This window comes from Phragmites australis, chromosome 7 (assembly GCF_958298935.1).
Source record: "Phragmites australis chromosome 7, lpPhrAust1.1, whole genome shotgun sequence".
Lineage (NCBI taxonomy): Eukaryota > Viridiplantae > Streptophyta > Magnoliopsida > Poales > Poaceae > Phragmites > Phragmites australis.
The window spans coordinates 29,104,380-29,128,048 of record NC_084927.1 but is presented as its reverse complement, the minus strand read 5'-3'; the positions used below and the strand labels follow the sequence as shown (position 1 = coordinate 29,128,048).

General features: G+C 43.2%; 1 protein-coding gene and 1 pseudogene across 2 annotated transcripts; both read right to left on the bottom strand.

Annotated features, from left to right (window-relative positions):
- Positions 1–1,023: 1,023 nt before the first annotated feature.
- On the bottom strand, positions 1,024–4,661 carry LOC133924606 (uncharacterized). Of its 2 annotated transcripts, none has more exons than XM_062370217.1 (3): positions 4,540–4,661; positions 1,834–2,134; positions 1,024–1,395 (listed from the first exon to the last, which is right to left on the bottom strand). In XM_062370217.1, exons 2-3 carry the CDS (start codon positions 2,080–2,082, stop codon positions 1,261–1,263), a joined length of 384 nt encoding a protein of 127 aa, XP_062226201.1. In that variant the 5' UTR covers positions 2,083–2,134; positions 4,540–4,661; the 3' UTR covers positions 1,024–1,260. The 2 variants fall into 2 exon arrangements, with proteins under 2 accessions (XP_062226201.1, XP_062226202.1); XM_062370218.1 differs by lacking the exon at positions 4,540–4,661 and adding an exon at positions 2,233–3,067.
- Positions 4,662–6,228: 1,567 nt separating this feature from the next.
- On the bottom strand, positions 6,229–9,877 carry LOC133925553 (uncharacterized protein At2g24330-like; annotated as a pseudogene).
- Positions 9,878–23,669: the final 13,792 nt, after the last annotated feature.

Below are 23,669 nucleotides of genomic sequence, written 5' to 3'. Positions count from 1 at the left end.
CGATCGCTACCGTACCTGATGCTACAGTACAATTTCGTGTTACAGTAGAATCGAACACTGCAGCTACAGTGATGCGCAGTAAACAGTGATTAATTAATGCAGAGACCTGTAGCAGCAGACTCATATTACTGTGTAAACAGTAATCCTCTGCATTAATCATCATTAATGCAGAGGATCCGTGTCCGTCCTGACGAGGCACACTTTTCAGGCTTGCAGCCTATGCATACGATGATGGGACAGGACGCTCGCTTTGCTTGCACGGGACGCATCTGATGCGATCGCTCCCGTTCTTCAGATATAGGCGACCGGCACGCTGGGCATCTCTAGGTTAGAGATAACTGCTATTTTTTTTATTAAGAAAGTATATTTATTAATATTATAACTAATATAATTTTTCTAGCTCACAGAGCAAAGAAGTAAGAACTAGTTTTTAAAGAAGAGAGATAAAGAGCTAATATTTGTAAGTCATTTTAGCACTTTTTTACGTGGGGTACGAAGAATTATGAATGACGAGTTTAACATAAATTTTAAAAAATATACCTCTTAGCTCAGAGATAATAGCTTATAACCATTGAAGCTACCCTAAACCCTGCCAAATCCATGTGTGCTTCGACTCAGACGCCGGAATTCGATCGTAGGTCTACCTTCTAAGCTGCATCCGAACTCACATCTTTGGTTACATTAACAGCGCGCGAACGTGCAAGCAACAGAAGTCTGTTTTCACAACTTTCCCATTCCTAAATTCCTAATGCTATCCTCTCTGCAATTCAGTCCTAAGCAACATCATTAATACCTCCTCTGCTACGCAACATTCAGTTCGACAATCAGATTGTAAGCCAAAACCGTCTCGAAAGCCGAAAACCGGTATCGTGAGACGAAATCGCAAATACGACCTTGATTGACCATCGGGCTAAGCATGGATCACCCGATATCGCAGCCTTTGCGATTAGAGCACACATTGCTTGCCACATTGCAAAGCAAGAAAAAGGACCAGAGAGCATCAGCAGCATGCAAAAAAAGGCAAGGAAAAAAGATGCTAAACCCTTAGTTTGCTTCGGCTCTAAAGCCAACTTGCGATATGTACATAGGCAATCGCACGCCATTTCTGTCGTACTTGCTTTATCCTCTTTGTTCTAGGGGCATTTCCTGCTTGCTGCAAGAAATGCGAGACTAGCAGAATTCAGATCTCTCTCTCTCTCTCTCCCGATCCACGAGATTGGCGATGCAGTGCAATGCGTTTTCAGGGGGCATCTGATTTTTCTATTCCTCCTCCAGATGAGGGCCAAACTGCAGGGACGGCACGAGGGCGGCGACCACCTCGCGGAGAGCATGAGTTGTGTCGCTGTAGCACACCTGCGTCAGAGGGACGCTTCGGCTCTGCACTGCATCACCCAGCTGCCATTTTGTGCAAGGCAATCAGTAAAACGCCAAAAATATCAACAAATCAAGCTTGCTGACTGTCCTATACTCCTATTGGTTGCTGGAACGTTGACTTGAGTAGTTTCACCGAAAACTAATTTGATAATTGCATTGCAAAGAGGACTTGTTTACAACTTCTACCCGAACAAAAAAAAAAGGAAAGGAAAAAGACATTGGCGACTTGTTACCATGACACTTAAATTCAACAAACAGATGCATCCATGAACTAAAGTATCAATTCGTACTACCTTGTCTACTTATAAGTCGTCGTCTGAATTTGCAAAGAACCAAGACATGCTGTATGTAAAAACGGGGAAAGAGATCCTCACCTCATCCTGTCTACTTATAAGTCGTCGTCTGAATTTGCAAAGAACCAAGACATGCTGTATGTAAAAAGGGGAAAGAGATCCTCACCTCATCCATGAGGTACAAGAACTTGTTGCCTAGGACGGTGAGCGTCTTCTTGTGCTCTTTGCTCTCAGAGCAGGAGATCACACGGCTGAGGTCAATGTACAGGAAGGTGGCCTTCAACCGGAGGTCCCTCCCAACGAGATCCCACGAGTCCTCATCGTCTATCACCAGATCCTCTTCCATTGAGAAGAGTTCAACAGCACAGTTCTTGATCCGGCAAACACATCCCCTCAGCTCCATTTCATGATCCATTGCTTTGCTCGATCTCTCTTTATCCCACTTTGTGTACGGAAAAGATCAAAACCTGTCACACATAATTATAGGATGAGGACACAACGAGGAAAGCAAAGTGGAAAAAGGAAAACCGATTCTTGGACCATGTTTAGAAGCAACAGATATTACCAAGTGCGTGACAAAAACGAAGCCACGTGTGAAAGGGCAAAGTGGCCAATGAGAAGGGACTAGATTGGTCAGCGATGACGCTCTTGAAACAAAGAAAAAGAAAAGGGAGACACGTTTGGGTAATGGGTTCGTTGCCAGGGCTTGGAGATCATGAAAGAAGGCAACCGATGAAGCCATAAGAAACTGATCAGAAACCACTTTTGTGAGGTGGTCATATACTAGAAACTTGCAACCATAAGAATTCAGAGGGCAACAAGAAAGGTCGTGATCTTAGAAGTGGAGGAATGAATCGTCAACCCCATAAACTACAAATTTGTCAATATTTAGAGACATTTTTTAGAAAAAAAAAGCATAATTTAGTGACTCTTTCAATATGTAACGCTCTATACTATTTTAGTTTTAGGCCAATTTCAGAGGTCTTAAGCTTGAAATTATCATAAACAAAAACCCTCCCGAGCGTCACACTATAATTAGAGGCTTATGAGATAAACTCAAGCCCAATTTCTCACAATGTTTCTTGCAAACTCTAAATATGAAACTTCTATGAGAAAGGTAGTTAAAATGCCCAGCAGCAGTTCTGTATGCAGCTATGCAAAGGCATCACATGAAGCACATGGAGATACAGTGCTTTCGCACTAGATATCCCACCATATGCACGGGCATTGTGGATATCCTATTTCTATCGCTATTTCTAAAGGGTGGCATGTCAAAGCTTTCAACTTTTCTCAGTTTCAAACTGTTTTTGACGTTCTAGCTCTGAAAGCCCAAGAAACTATGCCAAACAATACCCTAGTTATGTCTGCCTCAATTTTGACCCCAAAATTGGCACAACACCATTAATGATCAACTGAACCTTTGTTTTCGTCTCCGATCCGCTTCCCCATCCTTTCAAGAAAATTCTGAGACCATGCATGTTCATTGAGCAGCTAAATGTGGGGCCTACTTTCCATTTTAATTCCATTTTCTTCGGTCGCTGTTCCAGTTTGGAGAATAGTGAGAGGATGGGGACAGACAAAGATAGCAGATGATTGCAACAGCTTCCGAAACCAAAGGACTAGCAGCTGAGAAACGGAGGCTGAGGGCCCAATCCCAAATGCGGTCTTCTTCTCTCTCTTTCCCCTTTGCCTCCCTACATGGACTTGACACCTAAACAAATTTCACTGGCAAATTTCTAAACCGAAAGAGAGAAATCTTTATGAGTTTATGGTGTAACATCATTGAACGGAAGCTTTGATCAATGAACACAGACCCTGAATGAATCTACAGGAAGAAGGCTGCATCATGTATTCATGTTTACCCTGGTTGCAGAAAAAGTAATGGCCTTGTGGAGGGAGGGTGATTGGGTTAGGAATGGAACAAGAGAAACAGGACAGAATACAGATAAAGAAAGGAGGACATGTGTTTCCTCCATCAACTTGCAGAGACAAAAAGAAACCCATTGATCCGAGGAGGAATTTAGGAGCAGGTACACGATCCGTCCGGGGTATTTATTCCCAGAGAACCCCATTTGCCGGCTTCTCTACTTCCTCATGAAGAACATTTCAATCCAAGAATTGTGCAGTTCTTGTGCATAAAAAGAAGGGAACTTTTCCTGTTTGAAGCTGCAATGGGGTTCCTTTCAGACAGAAAAACAGAGGAAGATGAAGCATTCTGGCGTCAAGAAAAAGCGTGCGTTGCGCACCGGACGAAATCAGATGATCAAAAAACAAGATTCGCGAACCAAACAGGCGAGAAACAGCGAAGGACAGCATTCTTTCCACGTTACGTCGATCAACACCAAAAGTATGCGATCAGAAAACCAACTGCTCCTAAATCAAGAACCAAGAAGCAAGAAAAAGGAGGGGGTAGGGGAAGGAGAAAACAGAGCAATCTCTCAGATTCCCTCCTGCATTATCAACCCAAGATCCGCCTCAAATCCGATGCTCTCTCATGGAGCCTTTCTCCCCCCAAACAAAAAGAGGGGAAGGGAATTCAAACAAGAAGGCGATTAGATTAGGTAATCCCACTCTAGTTCTTCACAAAGATGGGACGCTGCCCCCGGAAAAACCGGCTTCTTTTTTATTCATTTTAATACTCGATCGATGCAATCTAAGTTGACTAGTTTCAGAACCCAAGAAAACAAACAGTGCCCTGTTCTATTCCTGCCCTCGCGTCTGCCTTCACTGCTTCACCCTAACGATTTCCCTTGGAGCAACTCCGTTCCAGTACCAATTTGTTGCCGTTAACAAGAAATCTAAACCGAAGCAAGCCTAAGCTAAAGCACAGAGGACAGATAAAGCAAGAGAGGAACATGGCTTGTGTTTGTACCTCGCCTTCGCCTCCTGCGCCGCGCTGCGTGACAGCGTCCGTAGAGAGAGAGAGAGAGAGAGAGAGAGAGAGGATATCTGCCCGGCGTAGCCGTCCATGTCCGGTGTACAGGGCAGACTCACCTGAGCCCAGCGCTGATCGTGCGCTCTGTCTGTGCTGCTGCAGGTGGGTCCAGCGCGCCTCCGCTCGGCTCGGATCAGGACTTAGGAGTCTGTCTTGGACGAGGATTTTCAAAGCCTTTGGAGAACTATGGATAACTCTGCTTAGCTCGGCTACGATCGGATGGAACTAGGATGCTATCAACGTGGCATATAACAACCAAGGCACGTGTTAAATTACTTGTCATTAGAGTACCTACCTAATCTGGATGTTACTATTGAGAAGACGAGTAGTTGCCAATTGCGCACCATTTTAAAGACTACTACTTGTTTTTTTTTTCATGAATTGATCACGAATAGTACAGTTTTTAAGTCATGTTTGGTAGATCTCGAGATCATTGAATTTTTAAAACCTAGGTATTTTTTACGTTCATAAATTTATGAAGCTAGAGCTGTAGATATATTGATGATGTCTGGGTGTATCATTTTATTTTTATTTTAACCTAAAAATAGAGACTTAAATTATCTTATCTTAATCCACAAATAAGACCAGCTAAATAGGACCTTCTGTGATCTTAATTGCTTCTTGGAGCCAACTTTCTTTTCTGCTTCCTCGTCTTAGTTTACTTTCTTGAGAGGGTTCTTGAACTGAACATGGTGGGGTGCAAATTTTCATGAATTATTTGCCTTACCCAACGCTCACTCGCAGTGATGAGTTGCTTATTTTACTCCAAAACGTGGTTGCTGAATGTTGCTCTTGCTTTGTTTTTCGGGAACAAGCTGAAAGATTAGCGTGTGATTATATTAAGGAGAAATAAATGGCATAATTGTCCACAGTTTACATCTGCCAAATAGGAGAGCAAACTACATCCATCAAATGACAGAGCAACAGAGCCCGAGCTACTACATGAAGGAACCCACATAGTCCTACGCTCTTGCTTTGTGGTTAAACAATCTTACAACCTTTTCCAAAAAAAAAAAGAAAAAAGGAAAACAAACACCAGGGTTACAACCGAGTGTGAAGGGACGAAAAATGTGGTCTAGGCGTGTGCTAGATTTTTCGCGCGTCTTACCAGTAGAGGAATGACCGAAAGGACCATCTTGTATGATCGAGCCACAAACAGCATCATAACACAAAAAATCAGCATTAGAATTCGAGAAATCTTTATAGTAATAACTGTATGTTTCTGCTCTCTTTTCTTTGCCCTTTCTTTTTCTAAGCTCGCTTTTAGAAACAAGGTGATAGAAGCGTCTACTGATCTATAGATATTAGATACATAGATACTAGATACCGTGGATTGCTGATATACGGCTGCTGACATCGGTAGATTGACTAATTCACATGGTCAGGACGTCTAGATGTTGGCCACACCAGAGATGACTCCTTCATGCTAAAAAAATTGAGGCTTGGTTTGATAGGCCAGGGTCGGCGGGGATCATGGCTCAAACGGTCTCGGTGCGGGTAAAAATCGCATTTGGCTCAGGCGGGGATTGTAAAGATATTGATCTAATCCCCACCAATTCACGGGAGAAAGAAGCACCCCAGCTTAGCCCAGAAACAATTTTCACGTCGTGCCTTGCGTCACTCCTTTCATAAGGCGACGGTGCTACCTCTCTCTGTCTCGCGTGCACGCGCACGATCGAGTCCCATCGCAATGGCGCACCGGCGGCTACTTCGCAATTGTGAGGGCTCCTCCTCCGTCTTCTCGTCCTCACCCTCCTCCCCTTCCCCCTCGCCCTCCTCCTCGTAGATCCAGCGATTTGAACACAAATCCCCTTTTGTTGTATGAATCAAGGTGGTGGAGCGTTGGGGAAGAACAAGGCTGAGCTGCACTTGTACTTCATAGTGGAGCTCGCCCTTGTCTGCATTGTCAAGGTCATGGGTGCTGGCTCCAACATATACTACACAGCTACCTTGTGCAGCCAATTCAAATCAATCCAATGACATCTCAAATGACGCTAGCAAAGTAAGAGATTAAATCCCTCACCTCCAATGTGGGAGGGGATTGGGTGGTGAGAGCGGATCAATCCAATCCCCCCTTGGTTCATTTCTCCAAGAGTTTGTGTTCCCCATGTGCCAAACAAGCCCTGAGGGGGAACCCCAAGTGCGCCCAGGGCCCGTGGATCCGCCACTACCGACGGCCAATCATAGGCAACAAAGTACCATGTACCTGATGCATTGGAGAGTTGCGAGGAAACACCGCAAGTTGACTGCTCACGATGGACGATATGCATTGCTAATGGTGGCCTCGAGCTGCCGAGCGCAAGCAGTTTAAGCAAAAATAGAGCACACCAGCATAAGGTCATGATGGACTCAAAGCCTCAAAGGACTCCTTGATGGCATCAGCGGTCCAGATGGCCGCCGACCTTCCATCTCATGGTACAGGCTTTAGTTTCCAAAATCGCACAGCATTTCTCCATACCATACACCAGCCACACCATACGAGTGCAGGAGTGCTACATCATATGGAGTGAATATTTGCAACTTGCAACTTGCAACAGTACTACTACATCAGAGCTCTCTGAACAGGTAGGTGCAGAGATTCACACCCAAAACATGTATTTATTTTCACAGGACGGAACGATCATACTCTTGTATCAGTTCTCGCAGCAGGGAACGATCATACTTCCTGAGGGGAGAAGAATGGCGTACTTACTTTCGTGAGCGACTGGCCTCAGTTCGCCGGCCCCACTGGTTGCTTCCCAGCATTTTCCTCCTCGGGTGGCTCTTGCACTTCGGTCGTGCTGCTCCCTTCAGTCTCTTAAGAACTTAGGGCCCGTTACGTTGTCCTCGGTATGACTTAGTCGTATCTAGTGAGATAGACTGAGTTAAATTAGATTGAGAAGACAAAGAGTCTATTTGGTTAACTGCATATGCTCAGTCTGATTAAGAAGAGATTATATTGAATTGTTCGTATAAATATATGTTGCATTACAAAACAACTCATTTTTTTATCAAATAACTTAAGGTTATAAATATTTTTATAAATTAGTACATCACATGATAAAAATATTAGTGATTTTTTTTCCTGATTTTTAAGAATTTATTTAAAACATCAAAAATTTCTAAACATTACTCCCTCCGATTACAAATGTAGGTCGTTTTAGATTTATACATAAGGATTAAGAAAGTAGATCAAATGACTTTGTTACCTTTTATTTATTCTGTATTGAAAAAGATAATTTATTCAGTTGTGAGAGTGATAGTATTTATTAAATAAGGGTAAGAGGGGAAAAAAAGAAAAAAAAATACATAAAAGTTTGAGAACGACTTATATTTAGAGAATAGTTGAGGAAGCTAAGACGATCTACATTTGCAATCAGAGGAAGTATAAAAGTAGGTTTGTTTTGGAGAATTTTAATTAAATATTTGCTTATACTTTTGAATCAAATCAATTAAAATAGATTGTTAGTGAGCTATAGTTTACTTATAAAAATATTTAGAATTTTTAAATCACTCTTATACCTAAATAAAATTGAGAGTTAAATAACAAAATTCACACATATACGAGGATGCACCGACCGAGCAGGCCCGCTAGAAACGCGATCGAAATCCGTTCCCATGAGCTGACCGACACAATATTTCTGCACTCGTGGGGCCTGGCCCGAGCGCTCGGCCAGTCAACTGAACACCGGCGCTTGCATCGGCTCGGCCTGGCCGAGCGCTCGGCCAGGCAACCAAATGCGCCCTTAGAGATTAGCCAGCTACCATTATGCATGTGGCGATTGCCACATATCAGCGCATACGACTGAGACGGGTCCTTCCCGACAAGCAAGGCAGCAATCTTTGCAATGCAACCACCATCGCTGGTTCCTGAGCCTTGATAATGTCCCACAACTTTGGAAGGCTGCATAGCTTCCATGCTAGCACTCACAGCTTCATTGGATGCTTCCTGTTGTGTATGAGCAACTGTAGTGCTGCCATAGCTGCTACCTTTTGCCTTTGTTTCCTTCCTGTTTCGCAGACCATCGGGGGGAACTACCTCAACATCGCTGCCTCTAGCCTGTGTTGAATCAGATTTTGCTTCATCTCCCATACATACCTTAAGGCCAGTTTCTGTACCCATCTTAGATGCCAAAACTGAAGCTGCTGCTGCCTTTGCCGCAGGATCAAGGTCATATTTCTGCACATGTTCAAGTTTGTAGACACTTCAAAGTTGTATAATTTGTTTTCAGTTGTGACAAGGAACACAATAAAACTGAAATGTCAAGTGCATGCACATCAGAGTCATGTACAAAGGTATGACAGCTGCTTACCTGAATAAGCTGCTGGGTCAGGTAGTAATTTGTTCTCTCATTTAGCTCATCAATCTTTGATTTCCTCTCAGCTCTCAATCTTTCAAGTGTACTCTTATCCTTCCGCTCCACTGTGAACAGGGAAATAAAAAGAATACTATTATACTAACTAGGTGTATTGTTTGATGGGTCAAAACTAAGTTTTTAGTTTATAATTTAAACTTATAACAAAAATATATATGCAGTGGTGTTTCATGGCACCAGGCTGGACATTATTTCAAGGCTAATAGCAGTTTTTTTATATAAATTATAATCCTATAACACTGACAAAGAACTGCTAGCGGCAGACAAATATTTTTTTTCACAAACTCTCCATGCTCCAGAAAAAAATATGATTTCACATTAATCAATGCATTTGGAGATTTGATTATCCACGTGTCTGATTAGAGTAAAATCACTACACTGATCGTAGCTAAAAAAGATCCTATTAGTAGTTAGAGGCCAACATTCAGAATGGTTTGCCAGTTTCAACTGCAATTAATACAAGAACAACAAAGTCCACAAAATATTAAAAAGCAAACAGTAGTACTAGTCATAAGAAATAATAACTGAAAAAGGCTTGACATAGTAATTAGAGACTTATGTACAGTATTATCAGTGAATGTACTCTTCTCAAGTCCTAACAACTTAATATGAATGGAAGTCATCAAATATATTTGAAGTTCAAGACAAAGGATTAAAAATCTGAAAAAGTCTGAATTGGTTATCAAAATAAGTACTGGATAAATATGACAAATTGTGACAAGGGTTCTGAGATATTTACACATCCTTGTGAAGCTTATGAGTACTGAATATATCATTGAGGATAAAGCAGGCAAAAGAAACACAGCCAACACTCTAATAGCCCTAGTCTGCCAATCTAGATCCTCCGATTTCGTCATGATGACCGCGTAAACTGCAGCTCCAACCTCAGAAAGCATTAATTATGCAACAATCAGAAGATGTTGTGATAGTTAAAGTAAAGAAACCATATCTTACAAAGTCCTTACATGCCTATCTTAAGTTCTTCTACGCTCGTGGTCGCCCTGTCAATTTGGAAGTGGATACATGAAATGTTCTCTGGATTGGCAGTATTGACGTGGGATTTCTTGCACGTCTGTTGTTAAGTAACATAATTTGTGCATTCTTGATCTACCTTCACAATTTCACATATACTATCCTCCAGTGACATTTCTCTGTGATAAGATTGTCCAAACTGTTTTACTCAAAATCACCTTGGTCATACAGATTAAAGCTGGATAGAAGGGAGTGACATTTGTCCGTGATAAGATTGTCCAAACTGTTTTACTCAAAATCTGCTTGGTCATACAGATTAAGGCTGGATAGAAGGGAAAGATCTTCTGGTGTCTGTCCAGTCTGCCATGGGGGAGGAGCAGATCTGTGCCTTGAAGGACATTGGCCCCAAGTAACTTCTCTATAGAATGCCATGAAATGGAGGAAGCCATTGTATCTCAAAACTAAAATTGAAAATTATGTTTATCAAGAAGGAATGCTACCAAAACATTCACCTAGCTTGAGCTGGGCTTTTGCCATGGTGAACACAAGTGCAGTGATTGCTGGGTGTAGCATATCTGATTATCATTACCTATGGTGACATTTAGGACCCTGTATTTTCTATGGTTTTGTGACCTCTGCTTGGCATCAATAAATTGATTTCGAACGGTGGAGAATTACACATCCATCCTTGTGGTTTTGTATAGGTGATTTTATTGTTCTTATGATGCATAGTGCTTTGAGTTCTAGTGCCGTCCTGATGTGAAAGGTATACCTAATCATGTGCTTGTTGAAGTTCTGAACAGAGCATTGTATATTGTTATGGCAATAGTCCAGTCTATTTTTTGGGATCAATACTGTGACGCTACATTTGTTTTCTTACCCGTTTGTTTCCACAGACTGCTATTGCTTTGTATAATAACAGATCATGTGTACTACAAATTTATGCAACTAACTATATTTCGATTTAGAAAATAACAATTTGGTGGCATTTGCAATTTCATTCATCTAACGTGCTTTTACCCAGCCATTAATATTATCTCGTAATATTTTTTTGCTTCAGTTGTAACACACATACATTCAACTAGTATGTGTGTAGTGCGTGTGTGTATATATACGAGAGTTATAAAAAAACCTGAAGAGGCCACTGTATACAGAGATTAGTTGAGCTCAACTAGCATACTAACATATAACCCAGGGCACTGTTTAGTATGCTAGTTTCTCGGAATTTGAACAAGTGATAGATATCAGTGGCTAGCAACCACAAGGCAAAATTTGGTTCTGACAAAGAAAAAGAGCTAGATCAGGATTTTGCGGACAACTCTGAATGATGTTGTATGGGTTGGGTACCAAGATTACTCATCATACTACCGTGCCATATTATGTGGTAGAGATGATGGGCACATCAAGCACTCCCGATTAACGTGGTAGAGATGAAGGAAAAGAACTTTTTTTTTCTCCTAAAGCTAACGATGCAGCTTTTTGTCCCAGTACTAGGCTTCCACCGGAAGGGGTCCACTATCCATTGTAGAGCCGGGACCCGGGATGCAGTTTAGGATCTACTGACTCAGGTGGCATTGGACATTTCACGATACAAGATGAAGAAGCAAAAAGTTTCTGAAAAAAGAAAGATGAGAAAGATAAGGAGCTTACTGTGTCGCGAACAACAGTTGGGTTGGGCTCAGGAGTCTTTGGCGGGCTATACATATGTGGGCACATCAACTCTGAAGTTTTGACAAACCCATACTGCACACAGAAGGGTGGTAGGACGAGGCCCAGCGCTGAAGAGTAAGCCTTGCCAAGAGAGTCAGTCTACGAGGGCTCTCGCAGGTTCGAGAGGCGGCGGTGAAAGAGGCGTCTCTAATGTGGAAAGTTTGAATTTTTTTAATATTTTTTTCTTTAATAATTTTAAAATACACGTCGGTTAAAAAAAAAAAGCCCATATCTAAACCTACCGTCGCCCGTTCAACGGGCGAGAACAAGATCTTGCCCGTTGAACGGGCGAGATGTTGTGGGCTCAGGCGTCTGCGATTTTTATGCGATTTAATTAATCGGAGAGAGGTAGATGTCGCTTGTTCACTGGGCGAGATGAAGTTCTCGCCCGCTGAACGGGCGAGACCTTGATCTCGCCCAGTGAACGAGTGACATCTTGTACTCACTCACTGAATAAGCGATATGTGCATATATATATATAGGAAATTTTATTTGTAATCTCTATATATATGCATATAAATTTGTTTAGACAAAATTTAAAAAATAGTGCATATTTAGCATAGAGCTCGGCACGGAGGTAACATACGCTGACAAACATTTTATGGGACATGGAGTTTATCGCGACAACAAATATTGACATGTATGGTACGTCTGAAGACTAACCTAATAGCGTGCCGCTACTATACCTAACATGCCTTAGGAAATGAAAATAGGCCGGTTACAATAGATGCTCTCTACTGAGTGCACCTAGGATATTTTCCCTTTTTGAGAGCATCGGGGCCCTACTCCTTAGCCTGACAAGCTCTCTCCCGCTTCCTTTCCCTCTCTACTTTGCGTGCTTTAGCCTTGGCGCGCTCCGCCGCTGCCTGTCTCATGCGCTCCTCCTCCTGACGTTTTAGTCGGAGTTCCTCCTACTGTTGCTCGTACTCCCGGCGTTCGTACGCTTCCCTCATCCAGTGCATGCTCATGTCGACCCACCGCTTCTGGTGCTCATTTTGCTCCATGTCTAGCCATTCCATGAAGTCACAGATGGGTGGAGGCGACTTGACAAACAAAAGAAGATGAGAGATTAGTAAGACATTGCATGAAATCAAATGGAAAGTTCCACATAAATGATCTATGCCGCTCTACCGGTGGGTACTCGTACGGTCCATGTGAAGGCTTGTCGTACTGGTAGTTGGCACACATGAAGAAGCGTAGGTCATAGGTGTAGGAGATGTCCTGAGACTCGCGAAGCCTATAAGGGTCGTCACAGAAGCACATCGGCGGTTGGACCTCCTAGGAGATGAAAATCCCCCAATATTTCTTGAGTGGGCTTGGTGGAGCTGAGGAAAACATTGCTGTTGTGAGAGCTGAGGAAGGAATGATGAACACATGGATGAGGGTGGGGTTATTTATAGTAGTTGGGGGCTGGTGCACGGACTGGGTGCATGGGCTTGGCAGGGGACTAGAGCATAGGATTCCCTGTGAAAGCTGAAAAAGTTGTGGCATTGATGCTGGACAGAGATTCCCTGTGAAAGATGATGTTTGGTGTGGTCATTTCATTCTATAAAAGTTCAGCAATGAGTTATTAGTGCCTCTGCATGGAAGACAGGGAATCCTATGAAATCATTGGGATTAGAAATAACGTGATTGCAGAGTGATAAATCCCGGCCATTTTATTGAAGAAATTAAAGCGCATCACATAGAAGGGTCATCGTAAGCAATTTATTGCATGTCTGTGGCTATAGTACGTAAGACAATATGCACCGACTCGTACCCTACTCGCACACAATCTACGACACATTACAACAACATGTAGTACTCCATCGCTAAGTGAAGCATGCATTATGGAAAGACAGACTGCCGGGTGCAAGACAATACCTATTGGGTTGGTGGAAAAGATGGAGGCTTCTCGTCCAGATATTCCCAGCAGATCTCTTGGAAGTTGCATCCATAGGGGTATGGCTTGTTGCACACGTACCCTTGTGCCATTCCACGTGCCACAGGCCCAAGTACTGCCGATAGGTCGCACACGCAATGTGGAGGAACCTACATGTTACCGTATGTAGTTAGGTACTTATCTCACCACTCTTCATTGAGTTCCTTTAGCCACTTCTTTGGCCATTCAACATCTGTGCGTCTCATTGCCTCAGCCTTATCGTAGCAATGGTCTGCAGCAAATGTGGCAGATTGTCATATGATGCTTCGTAGGTCCCGAACCTCATCTCAATTGCCTTCCTCTTCGCCCTCCATGCCTTGTTGTAGTTGATAGTATACTTGTAATCCTCCTCGATTTGCCTGATTATTGATCCGGGTTTGTAGTTCAAGTTGTTCACAATCTGGACATACATCAAATTAGCGACAAAGGCTGAGGTGATGTTCCTGTGACTGGGCTCAAGTTCGTCTATCATGCAAGTGTGCTCGACAATAATCGACACCTCCCAATAGTCAACCCACTTTCCCTTGAAGCCGTGCACCCTCCATTGGCAACCCTTATTGGCGCACTTCACATCATATTCCTTCTTGCTTGACTTCACAACATAAAACTGCTGTCGTAACGATGTCGACCATTGAATCACAACATCCATCATGGCTTGACTGGTAGGATACCTAGCACCTTGGGTCACCTCATTCTACGTATACTCCCAGGCCACTTGATTCCCCTCATTCATCACAAGGTTGTTGAAGTTTGAATTGTTCCAGTCTGCGGGAACTGGAGCATCGTCCTCATCATCCGAGATGTCATACTCAAGAGACTCATCAGCCTGAAGATCATCTCGCTGCATCTGTTCAATTAGAGAAGGAATTCGCTCTCCCTCATCTGCCTCACCCGTCGGTTCAGTCGGATAATCTGATGAACGTGCACCATCCGGATCGACATCCTCCTCGTTGTCTTCCTCATCACCCTCCTCCTCTGCGTACTCCAAACCTTGCATCTCCCCAGCTGTCTCCTTATTCTTCCATTGCACAAGCAACATCGGAGGCCAACCTCTGTGCACAACATACTGCAGATATCTCATCCACACATGATCTTCCTAGAGCGGGAACACCTCCCAGTACACACCTTCTCTGATATGGTTGCCCACAATGCTAATGGTCATCTTTTGAACCTTGGGGTCTATTTTGAAACCCCGCATCAACCACACAAACAAGTGTTCGACACTTTTGTGCATAGGTCTTGAGATACCCCTGTCCATTGACTGAAATATAGACAGTACTACCCCTTTCGGACCATATAATATTTCACTGTCCCCATCAAAAATTCTAAACTACCACATATCCGACATACCTAGTAACTATCGACAAAAACTCTAACATTATTGCAACCGAACAAAAATAAGTATGTAAAACTACATCTACAATGAAAAATTCAGTTACGACTACACTATATCTAAAACCTACATCTAATACCTAACATATGTCTAAATACTACATCTAATTGCTAAGATATACGTTTAAACAGTATCTAATTACTAAACTATATCTAACCCCAATTCAAAAACTAGATCTACATTCTAATATAAATCTAGTGACTATCCTACCAAATTTGTAAAAAAATTCTAGATCTCGTATCATATCTATGTCAACATCTAACACTACTGGCTATCCTACCAGATTTATAAAATAATCTGAGAAAAAAATATATACCTCTTCTCTCCAGCAGGGCTTCGCCGCAATTTTCTCCTCTCCCCTCCCCTCTCCTCTCTTCTCCTCTCCTCTCCTCTTCTCTTGGCTCGGGTGTGGGAGGAAATGAGGCTGACGTCGGCAGGGCCAGCGCGGCCGGGCTAAATAGCCAGAACATCTCTCCCACTCAACGGGCGATACCTTTTGGGTGGGACCGCGCGACGCTACACCCAAGAAGGTCTCGCCCGTTTAGCGGGCGAGAACTTCATCTCGCCCAGTGAACGGGCGAGATCTACCTCTCTCCGATTAATTAAATCGCATAAAAGCCGCAGACGCCTGGCCCCACAACATCTCGTCCGTTCAACGGGCGAGACCTTGTTCTCGCCTGTTGAACGGGCGACGATAGGTTAGATATGGGTTTTTTTGGAAACCGACGTGTATTCTTGAAATTATTAAAGAAAAAATATATAAAAAATCAGAAAGTTTCACGCCGCTGATTCGGCTGCCCTCTTGGCCTTCGAGGGCCTTCGGGCGTCAGAGGGTGGCCCGGGTTTCTTGTGGTTAGTATTGTATCTTCTTCGTAGCTTAATTACTAGGTTAGTAATTTTGTTTTTTTATGGATTTAGTGCGAGATCTATTGTTGCTTTTGTTCCTTCATAACTTCTCTACTGAGGAGGAGCCTTGAGGCTTTTTTTTCTTCAACTTGCTGGTTTTGCCGTGTTGGTTCCAGGTAGCATTGTTGTTTCTACTTCCTCTAAAAGGGGAATGTACATTCTACTCCGTCTAACAAGGTTGTTCGATTCATTCATCGTTCTTATCATGTTTTGCGCGGCTTACGGTGGCTTAAACATTTAATGGCCTCCAATGGCCATATCTCGTCAGTTATGGAAGTATTGACGTCACCTTCTTCTTCGATTCAAATTGGCAACGGTATTCGGAGAACCTTCGGGGTGTTACCGAGACCTAAGTTTGTATTGCTTCTTATTTTTAACTTCTAATTTTACTTTGTTACTAAATCGAATAAAGTTACCCCCTTCTAGAAAAAGAGAGTAAGCCCAAGATCATGAGAGTTCCCCAAGGAAATACAGCGAGCGGCCCTTTAATAGCCTAGCCGTACGCATCGATCGGGTAGAACTTGTCACCGTCAGCCTTCCCCCCATCCAGGGCTCCACAGGTTGGACAACAAGAACAAAACCTGCAACCTTTCCCCCAACTACCGATCGGAGTCGCCGTCGCCGGACGCCTGCCTTGACATGGCGCCGACAAGGCAAACTCGAGCAGAGAAGAAAACGTACTCCGAGCGGGCGTGGCCTGCGTGTTTCTACGCCCGGCAGGCAGGCAGATCCATGCATCTGTTCGAGCCGTCACGTCTGCTGGGCCGGTGTAGCAACTCGTGTTGTAGAGAGGGATCTGGGACCGGCTGCAGCTGGTGAGAGCTTGCAGCCCCGTGAGGAAGCACGGCCGGACGGGCCCTGTGCGGCTCTGCCCCTTTGCTCCGCGGGAAGGAGACGCGAATGAACAAGCGATCGGCAGTTCGGCACCGTACGACCTCCGAAACGTGCAGTGCGCGCCTGCATGTCGGCGTCCCGATCCTCTGAACCATGCGTTGGCAACAATCTGCAAAAACCGTGCAACATACTCCATGGATGAACCTTTACACCTGCCCCTTGCGCTGCTCAGCAATAGGATGGCCAGACCACTAGTTTCTTCAGCAGTATGTTACCTCCTGAATGTAGGAGAGGTTAATCAATTATAGATCTCAAGCAATGCAACCTCGTCTCCACAAACTAACTAGTGCAAGTTTTGCTCCTCTAGAGTCGTTACTCGTCGGAGCAACTACAACCGGCCCAGCAAACGGCTCGAACCGACTCCCTAACGCACCCCCCCCCCCAATTTTGGGGGCTAGCGGGAGAGGCTCGCTATCTCCGGTTCGCTTTTAAGGAAGGAGACGATGACATGTAGGCCCGCCGTGAGCAGTATTCGATAGCTCTAAATTTTTTGTTCATCTTCTATATTTAAATTAGTGGTCTTTTGTTGCTAAAAAAATCTAAAATTTTCTATTCATGTTTCATAATCTATGCGCAACCCATTTTAATTAGATTCAACCAAAAAACATAGGTAGAATTTAAACTAAATTCTAAAAAAGACTGCTTTTATAACTTCTAACAATGGTTAGAGCTCAAATAAATTCTAAAAAACTGAGAAAATTTACTAACATTCTTCTTATATGATACACTAATTTCTAAAATTATTTTTAGCCCTAAGTTATATGGTAAAAAAGTGAGTTACTTTGTAATACTCTATTTATATGTATTTTTATCATTTTATGTGATATTCTTCTTTTAATTTAATTTGAATTCAAACAAAATTCAAATATTTATAAAATTTAGTTGTTGCAAATATTTTTTATTTATCTCCCTACTTAAAAAAGGCATAAGAGCATGTTCCGTCTGCCAGTTTCCTCTGCCGATTCCTCTGCACATTGTCCGTTCGTCCGTCCGAACGCTCGTTCGTTCGTCTGATTGGATGCACGTGCCCTTCGCCCACACGCCCAACACCGCTCCCCGATGGCCGCCTCCACTGACCATCCGCACAACGCCTCCATCGATCCTCCCTCTCCCATAATCGTTTGTGGACGGAACTAAGGCATCCTCAGCGGCAATGGTGGAGGAAGATCTGGCCACCGTTGTTTGTGGCCGTTGACGCTTGGACCGGCTGTCCCCCTCCCCTTTCTCTCTCTCGCCCCTCTCTATCTCTCCCGCCACCGAGCGCCCCCTCCTCCCGATCTCTCTCGTCGACCAAGATCTGCTGCCACAGCGTCGCCCAAAGCCCTATGTCACCCCCATCACCTACTCCCACACTTCTCTCCCTCTCCCTCGCCCCCTACCGAGCTCCCCACGAGCTCGGTAGGCCCCAACCATGGCGGCCCGCCGCCACCATACCTCCACCCCTCCTCTACCCTACTCTCTCGTAAAACGAGCTCCCTGTGTCGCTAGCATCCTCCTGGTGCCCTCGCCGTTGCCAATGGTCACCGAGAAGCCTATTCTGGTGAGCCTCCGGCAAGTCCTCCACCGCGGACTAGAAATAGAGCGGCGGTGTTGCCAATGCCCCTTCAGCCAACCACGCCGTATCCCCGGCCATCATCCCTATCTCTATGTGTCATCCTAACACGTGGTCCTGGCTTGTTAACACCATACTCCCGCCATCTTAGCCCCTCGGGCCAAAGCCGGGCCACCACGGCCCAATGGCCAGCATAATGCGCAGCCTAGCCCAGCGTAACACGGCCCAGCAAAGCACAACCCAGTCCAGCTACACAGTTACAAGCCATATCCATAGTGCGAGCCCATATACACAGGAAAGGGCCCAAATGCATAGTACCAGGATCAACCCAATGGTATATTTAAAATTCTAGAAAAAGAAAAAAAAATTCTTTGTCTTTATATTAAAAAGAAAAAAAATTCCTTTTCTTTATATTAAATATTTCAAAGCCCGTTTATCCTCCGTTTTAACTCCGGTTTCGACATTTCTTCCACCAAAATTTATCTAAATTTGAACCCTACCTATTCTCATCAATTTCATAATTTTTGGAATTTTTTGCATTTTTTTATATTTATTTGTGTTTGTTCGTTTTTTCATGTTAGAGAACATAAGGTTTTAGGAGGAGGAGGAGGAACCAGGAGTGTAGGATTTCGAGTAGGACCCTCTTGAGAACTTCAACAAAGGTAAGTTTCCAATCCATTTCTCTCATTGATCATATTGATCCCGGATTTTATAACCACAACCTGTAGCAGCTATTTTTTCACCAATTACACTGATAATGAGTATCAGTATCGGTCTATAACAAAGAATCGGCACTGATGCTCGGACTATCAATGCTGGTCCATAAGAACGAATCGACACTGATAGTTTGAGTATCAGTGCCGGCTAGTGTGCCAAGCCAACATTGATACTTCTGTAGGCACAAACAAATTATGAATTCAATAATACAACATTCAAAATTTGATTTCAAATTTGTATTCAAATATATGTAGGCATTCATCACAGGAAGATATATACACATGGATCACAAATAGTTCATCCACATCCACACATAATAATGAGTTCAACAACATCCACACATAAATATTTTCATAGTTCACATCATAGGTTAAATACATTGCAAATGCAGTCATCCCTGATTCTACGGTGCACGTCGAATCATATAGTCTTCATAGTTGACATCTATGGTATCATCTCCATATATCTCATCCAAATGGTGTAGTGCATAAACGAGCATACTATCTCGAACAAGAAAGGGCAGATCCATCACAGTTCTATAAACAATGAAACCTCCTCTACTGAACTCCACATAAGCATGATATCTACCTTCATGAACTCTCTTAAATTTCAGGCTAATCATTGTAAAACTCAGCTGCTCCATGACATAACATAAGACTGAACCCAAGCTAACATCCAAATGCATCATGTTATTCTAGTAAAAATCCTACAGGCAAAAGGCATGAATATGAAGAGAAAATTTGATAATATATGAAATAATACTATAGACTAAAATTTGTGCCACAAACCGTGTCAAGTGCATGTAATCGTGACAGACTGATAGTCATTGAAGCCACATCCTCCACATTCTTCTCAAGAGCTTTCAATTTGAAATAGTTGTAGTCAAGTAAATTGTACTCAACTTGATCCTCAATCTCTTGCAAAACTGTTGCCACTGCATTTTTTTAGCCACATGGATCTCAGGTGATTGGATGCTAAAGACAACAATATTGATAGATTCTTCATTTGCCAACATCTAAAAACTAATTGATATCTTCCTTGTACCACTATCACCTATAGTGGTAGTCACAACAAGTTGTGTATAACCCTCTATGTGAACAATCATTCTATTTAACAAAACTAGACGATGAATCACCTACATCAATACATGCATATCTTTAACAACTGCACATTTTTCAATTATCAGTTGTCCAACCAAAATAGATATGAGGTATACCATTTTCATGATCCCTGAGGGCGTCGAGTTCGTAGAGGAATATGCTGGGAGGACGCAGGGAGGGTACCACACTGCGGGATGTAGAAGCTACTTCAGATGCATCCACGATACCTGCTAGATCTACACGACATCTACAAAGAGTAAGGCATATCTAAACCAACAAACTTACTTCTCAGGAGGCACGTGCCGTGGGGGAGGGGGCATTTTGGACTCGGTGATGGCATGGGCCATGGGAATCCTGACTCGGCGGCGGGTTGCATAGCACAACCATGGCGTGGTGATGCGGCTACGACTGCGCGTGTGTCGGCTAAACAGAGAGCGGAGAGGGGAGGCACACAAGGAGGGAGAAAGGAGCGACAATGCTCCCCGACAACGGGGATGGAGGGGAGGCAGCATTGGTGACAGGTACGAGGATGGGGACGAGGACAGTGGGGAGGCAACATCAGTGATAAGGACGGCGAGGCGGCGTCAGTGACAGGGACGAGGATGGGGACGACGAGGCTCTAGGGACGAGGATGGCAAGGCTCTGGGACGGTGATGGAGATGAGGACGACAGTGTTGGGAAGACAGCAGGGCTCCGAGGACGACGGCCTTGGGGAGGGCAGTGGAATCGATAGTCGCGCAAGGGATTGAGATGTTGCGGCTAAGTCCTCATATATGTAGGGATCGAGTATCAGTGCCGACTCATAATACGAACTGGCACTGATACTTAGCATCAGTGTCAGCTCATAGTTACCAGTCGACATTGAAGAATCAGTGCTAGTTTGTTTCAAAAACTAGTACTGATACTGAGTATCAATGTCGGTTCAACCCTTCTCAATTGATGATCGAGCGCGGGAAGGTATGAATCGATACTGATACTTCATCAGTGTCGGTTCTATCCTAGCCGACACTGATGACCCGGCTCGTATGACTGTTTTTGTTGTAGTGTTACCGCATAAAATAATAGAACCAGCATAATTTAAATTGTTGATTTAGTTATATCCAATACATAATATATATTGCCTGATTATATTGATTCTTGAATATAACCTTGATAAACCTAGGTCATTCCATCTCGACAGTATTAATTACGCTACAATGAGCACCTTGTTACTAAGTATCATCATGGATTTAGCATTTTAAATAAGCAGAATTCATCTTATTTTAGAGAGTCATACTATATTGACATTTGTTACCCTTCATAGGTCCAGGTGGCTATGTCATGGGCCTTTGGCTTTGTGATGAAACATCCAGATAATATTCATATTATGTAATCATGACTACAATGATTAACCAGAATATCACCCCGGTAGTCCCGACATGTGTTTTGTGCCTAAGATCGGAACATACACCTTTACAACAAGCACATCATCACAAGACATAATAAAGAGCGAGTAATTAAATTAAGTTACAAGTCTTTAAGTAGATTAACTTTACAACAAAATTATAAACCGGACATTGTTAGAGTAACTACGCAGAAAGAGTTACATAACGACAAAAGATGGGTAACGTCATTTGCCCTAAGGCGCCACCCAAAATAACAACACACGAGTAGAATGACACTACTCCTGCCCATCGCTAACATCGGCGAGCATAAAGTAGCCAAAAACTAAATATTCCTCACCTGAAAAGCAAACAAAACATGTGAATATGAAAGTACTCGCAAGACTTAGTCCATAATAGGCACTTATAAATAGCCCGACTCCAAGAAGAATGCAATTTGGATAATTAGCAAGGATTCGATCACAAGGTTAAGTGAATTTCATATGCAAGAGCAATTTTAACTCAAGTGTAAGCATCTACACCTAACCATAAACAACTTTCTATCCTGAGATCATTACCATACCATAATTATAACTTGAACCGTATCAAAACTTCAACAACATCACCATACATTTCCCAACATACCATCACAACCACAACTAGAACTCCAAGATTGATGCAAATGGATAGAAGCGTGCTCATAACCGAGAGTGCAACAGTTCGAATTATTTTACACCCTGCAGGGGTACTCCATTACCCACATGACTTGAGGACCATATGGCTTGTGTGACCACACAGGTCCACACAAGGGGATACTCATGTCAACATTTCCCAAATAAGCTCCAACTATTTGAATATGCGCCTCGGCATGCGGGGGTCATCTAGAACTACTCCGAGAGCAAATTACATATCCCTTCTAAGCCTATTATGTTGACATCACCCGACACTAGCACGCCAAAAGATCACAGCTACATAAGGTATTCAGCTATCCATCCCATATACGGATACGTGGTAAGTATGAACAAATGCTAAAGCCAACTGCAACAACGGACAATGCTTAATCGATTCAAGTGGGCCTATAGCATCCGAGACTCCCTTCCAGCCATCTCTATTGCCCACCTGAATTTTGACCTATCCTCACTAACTTACACCATCCACATCATCATTATCTTTCTGATATAAAGTAAGCCCTAAGCCCGCGAATGATGGCCGAACCACCGCTCGACTTCTACTGAGGATCTATGTCAGGCTAAGCATAACATATTCTTTTTAAGTTAGACCATTATGTGACATGAACAACCCAGTTTACAAAGGATCAAGTGATAAACAATGTCAAGAAAGGGTAATGCAACAAATAGGATCTAATCCAAAACTCAACATAAGACTCATTGATATGCAAACATACATAAAGCATAACTTATCAATTGACACAATATATGATCCAAAGTAATAGGATGAAAATGCTTAGATGCTTGCCTTGTTGATCAGCTTCACAAGCAAGGGAAACAACTTTCGGATTGCCCTCGATCACGCCCACGTCACCCTCCGGTCCTTCGTTCACTAACGAAGATCACATGCAATGATGAGCATGAAAGAGATGGAATAAAAATGCTACAAAATTTTAATAGGGATGTAGTACCGGGTAACGAACATAATGCAGCAAGAAACGCTCGATTTGCATATCAAAACCTAACCCACATTGACATATATAGGCACTAATGTAAGGGTTCTAGACCTAATTTACCTACTCCACTAACACGAATCACTAGCTATTACTCATTCAAACATCTCACACTAGCTCCATTCCAACACGAGCAAACGGTGCTTCGAAACTCACTTGTTCGTAGCTCAAAAACTCCAACTTAACCGAACCAAAACGTGCATTCGCACCAAGGGAAAACTAAGAGACTTACCCAACGTACTCGTGGAGGTTGGGGACCGTTGGTTGGAGGATAAATCAGAGGAAAAAGCTGAGCGAAGAGGGGCCAAACTGCTATTGAAAGTTTAGAGAAGATGAGTGATGAAATTGGTTTGGAACTCATCCAAATCTCCATGCATGCGATTGAAACTTGGATGGATGGAGAGCTAGGGATGAGGGGAAAACGATGGCAACATATGCACACCTCGATTCTTTTCTTGAGGGTGGGATTTGGGGAAGGAATGGAGAGAGTGCTTGAGCCAGAAGA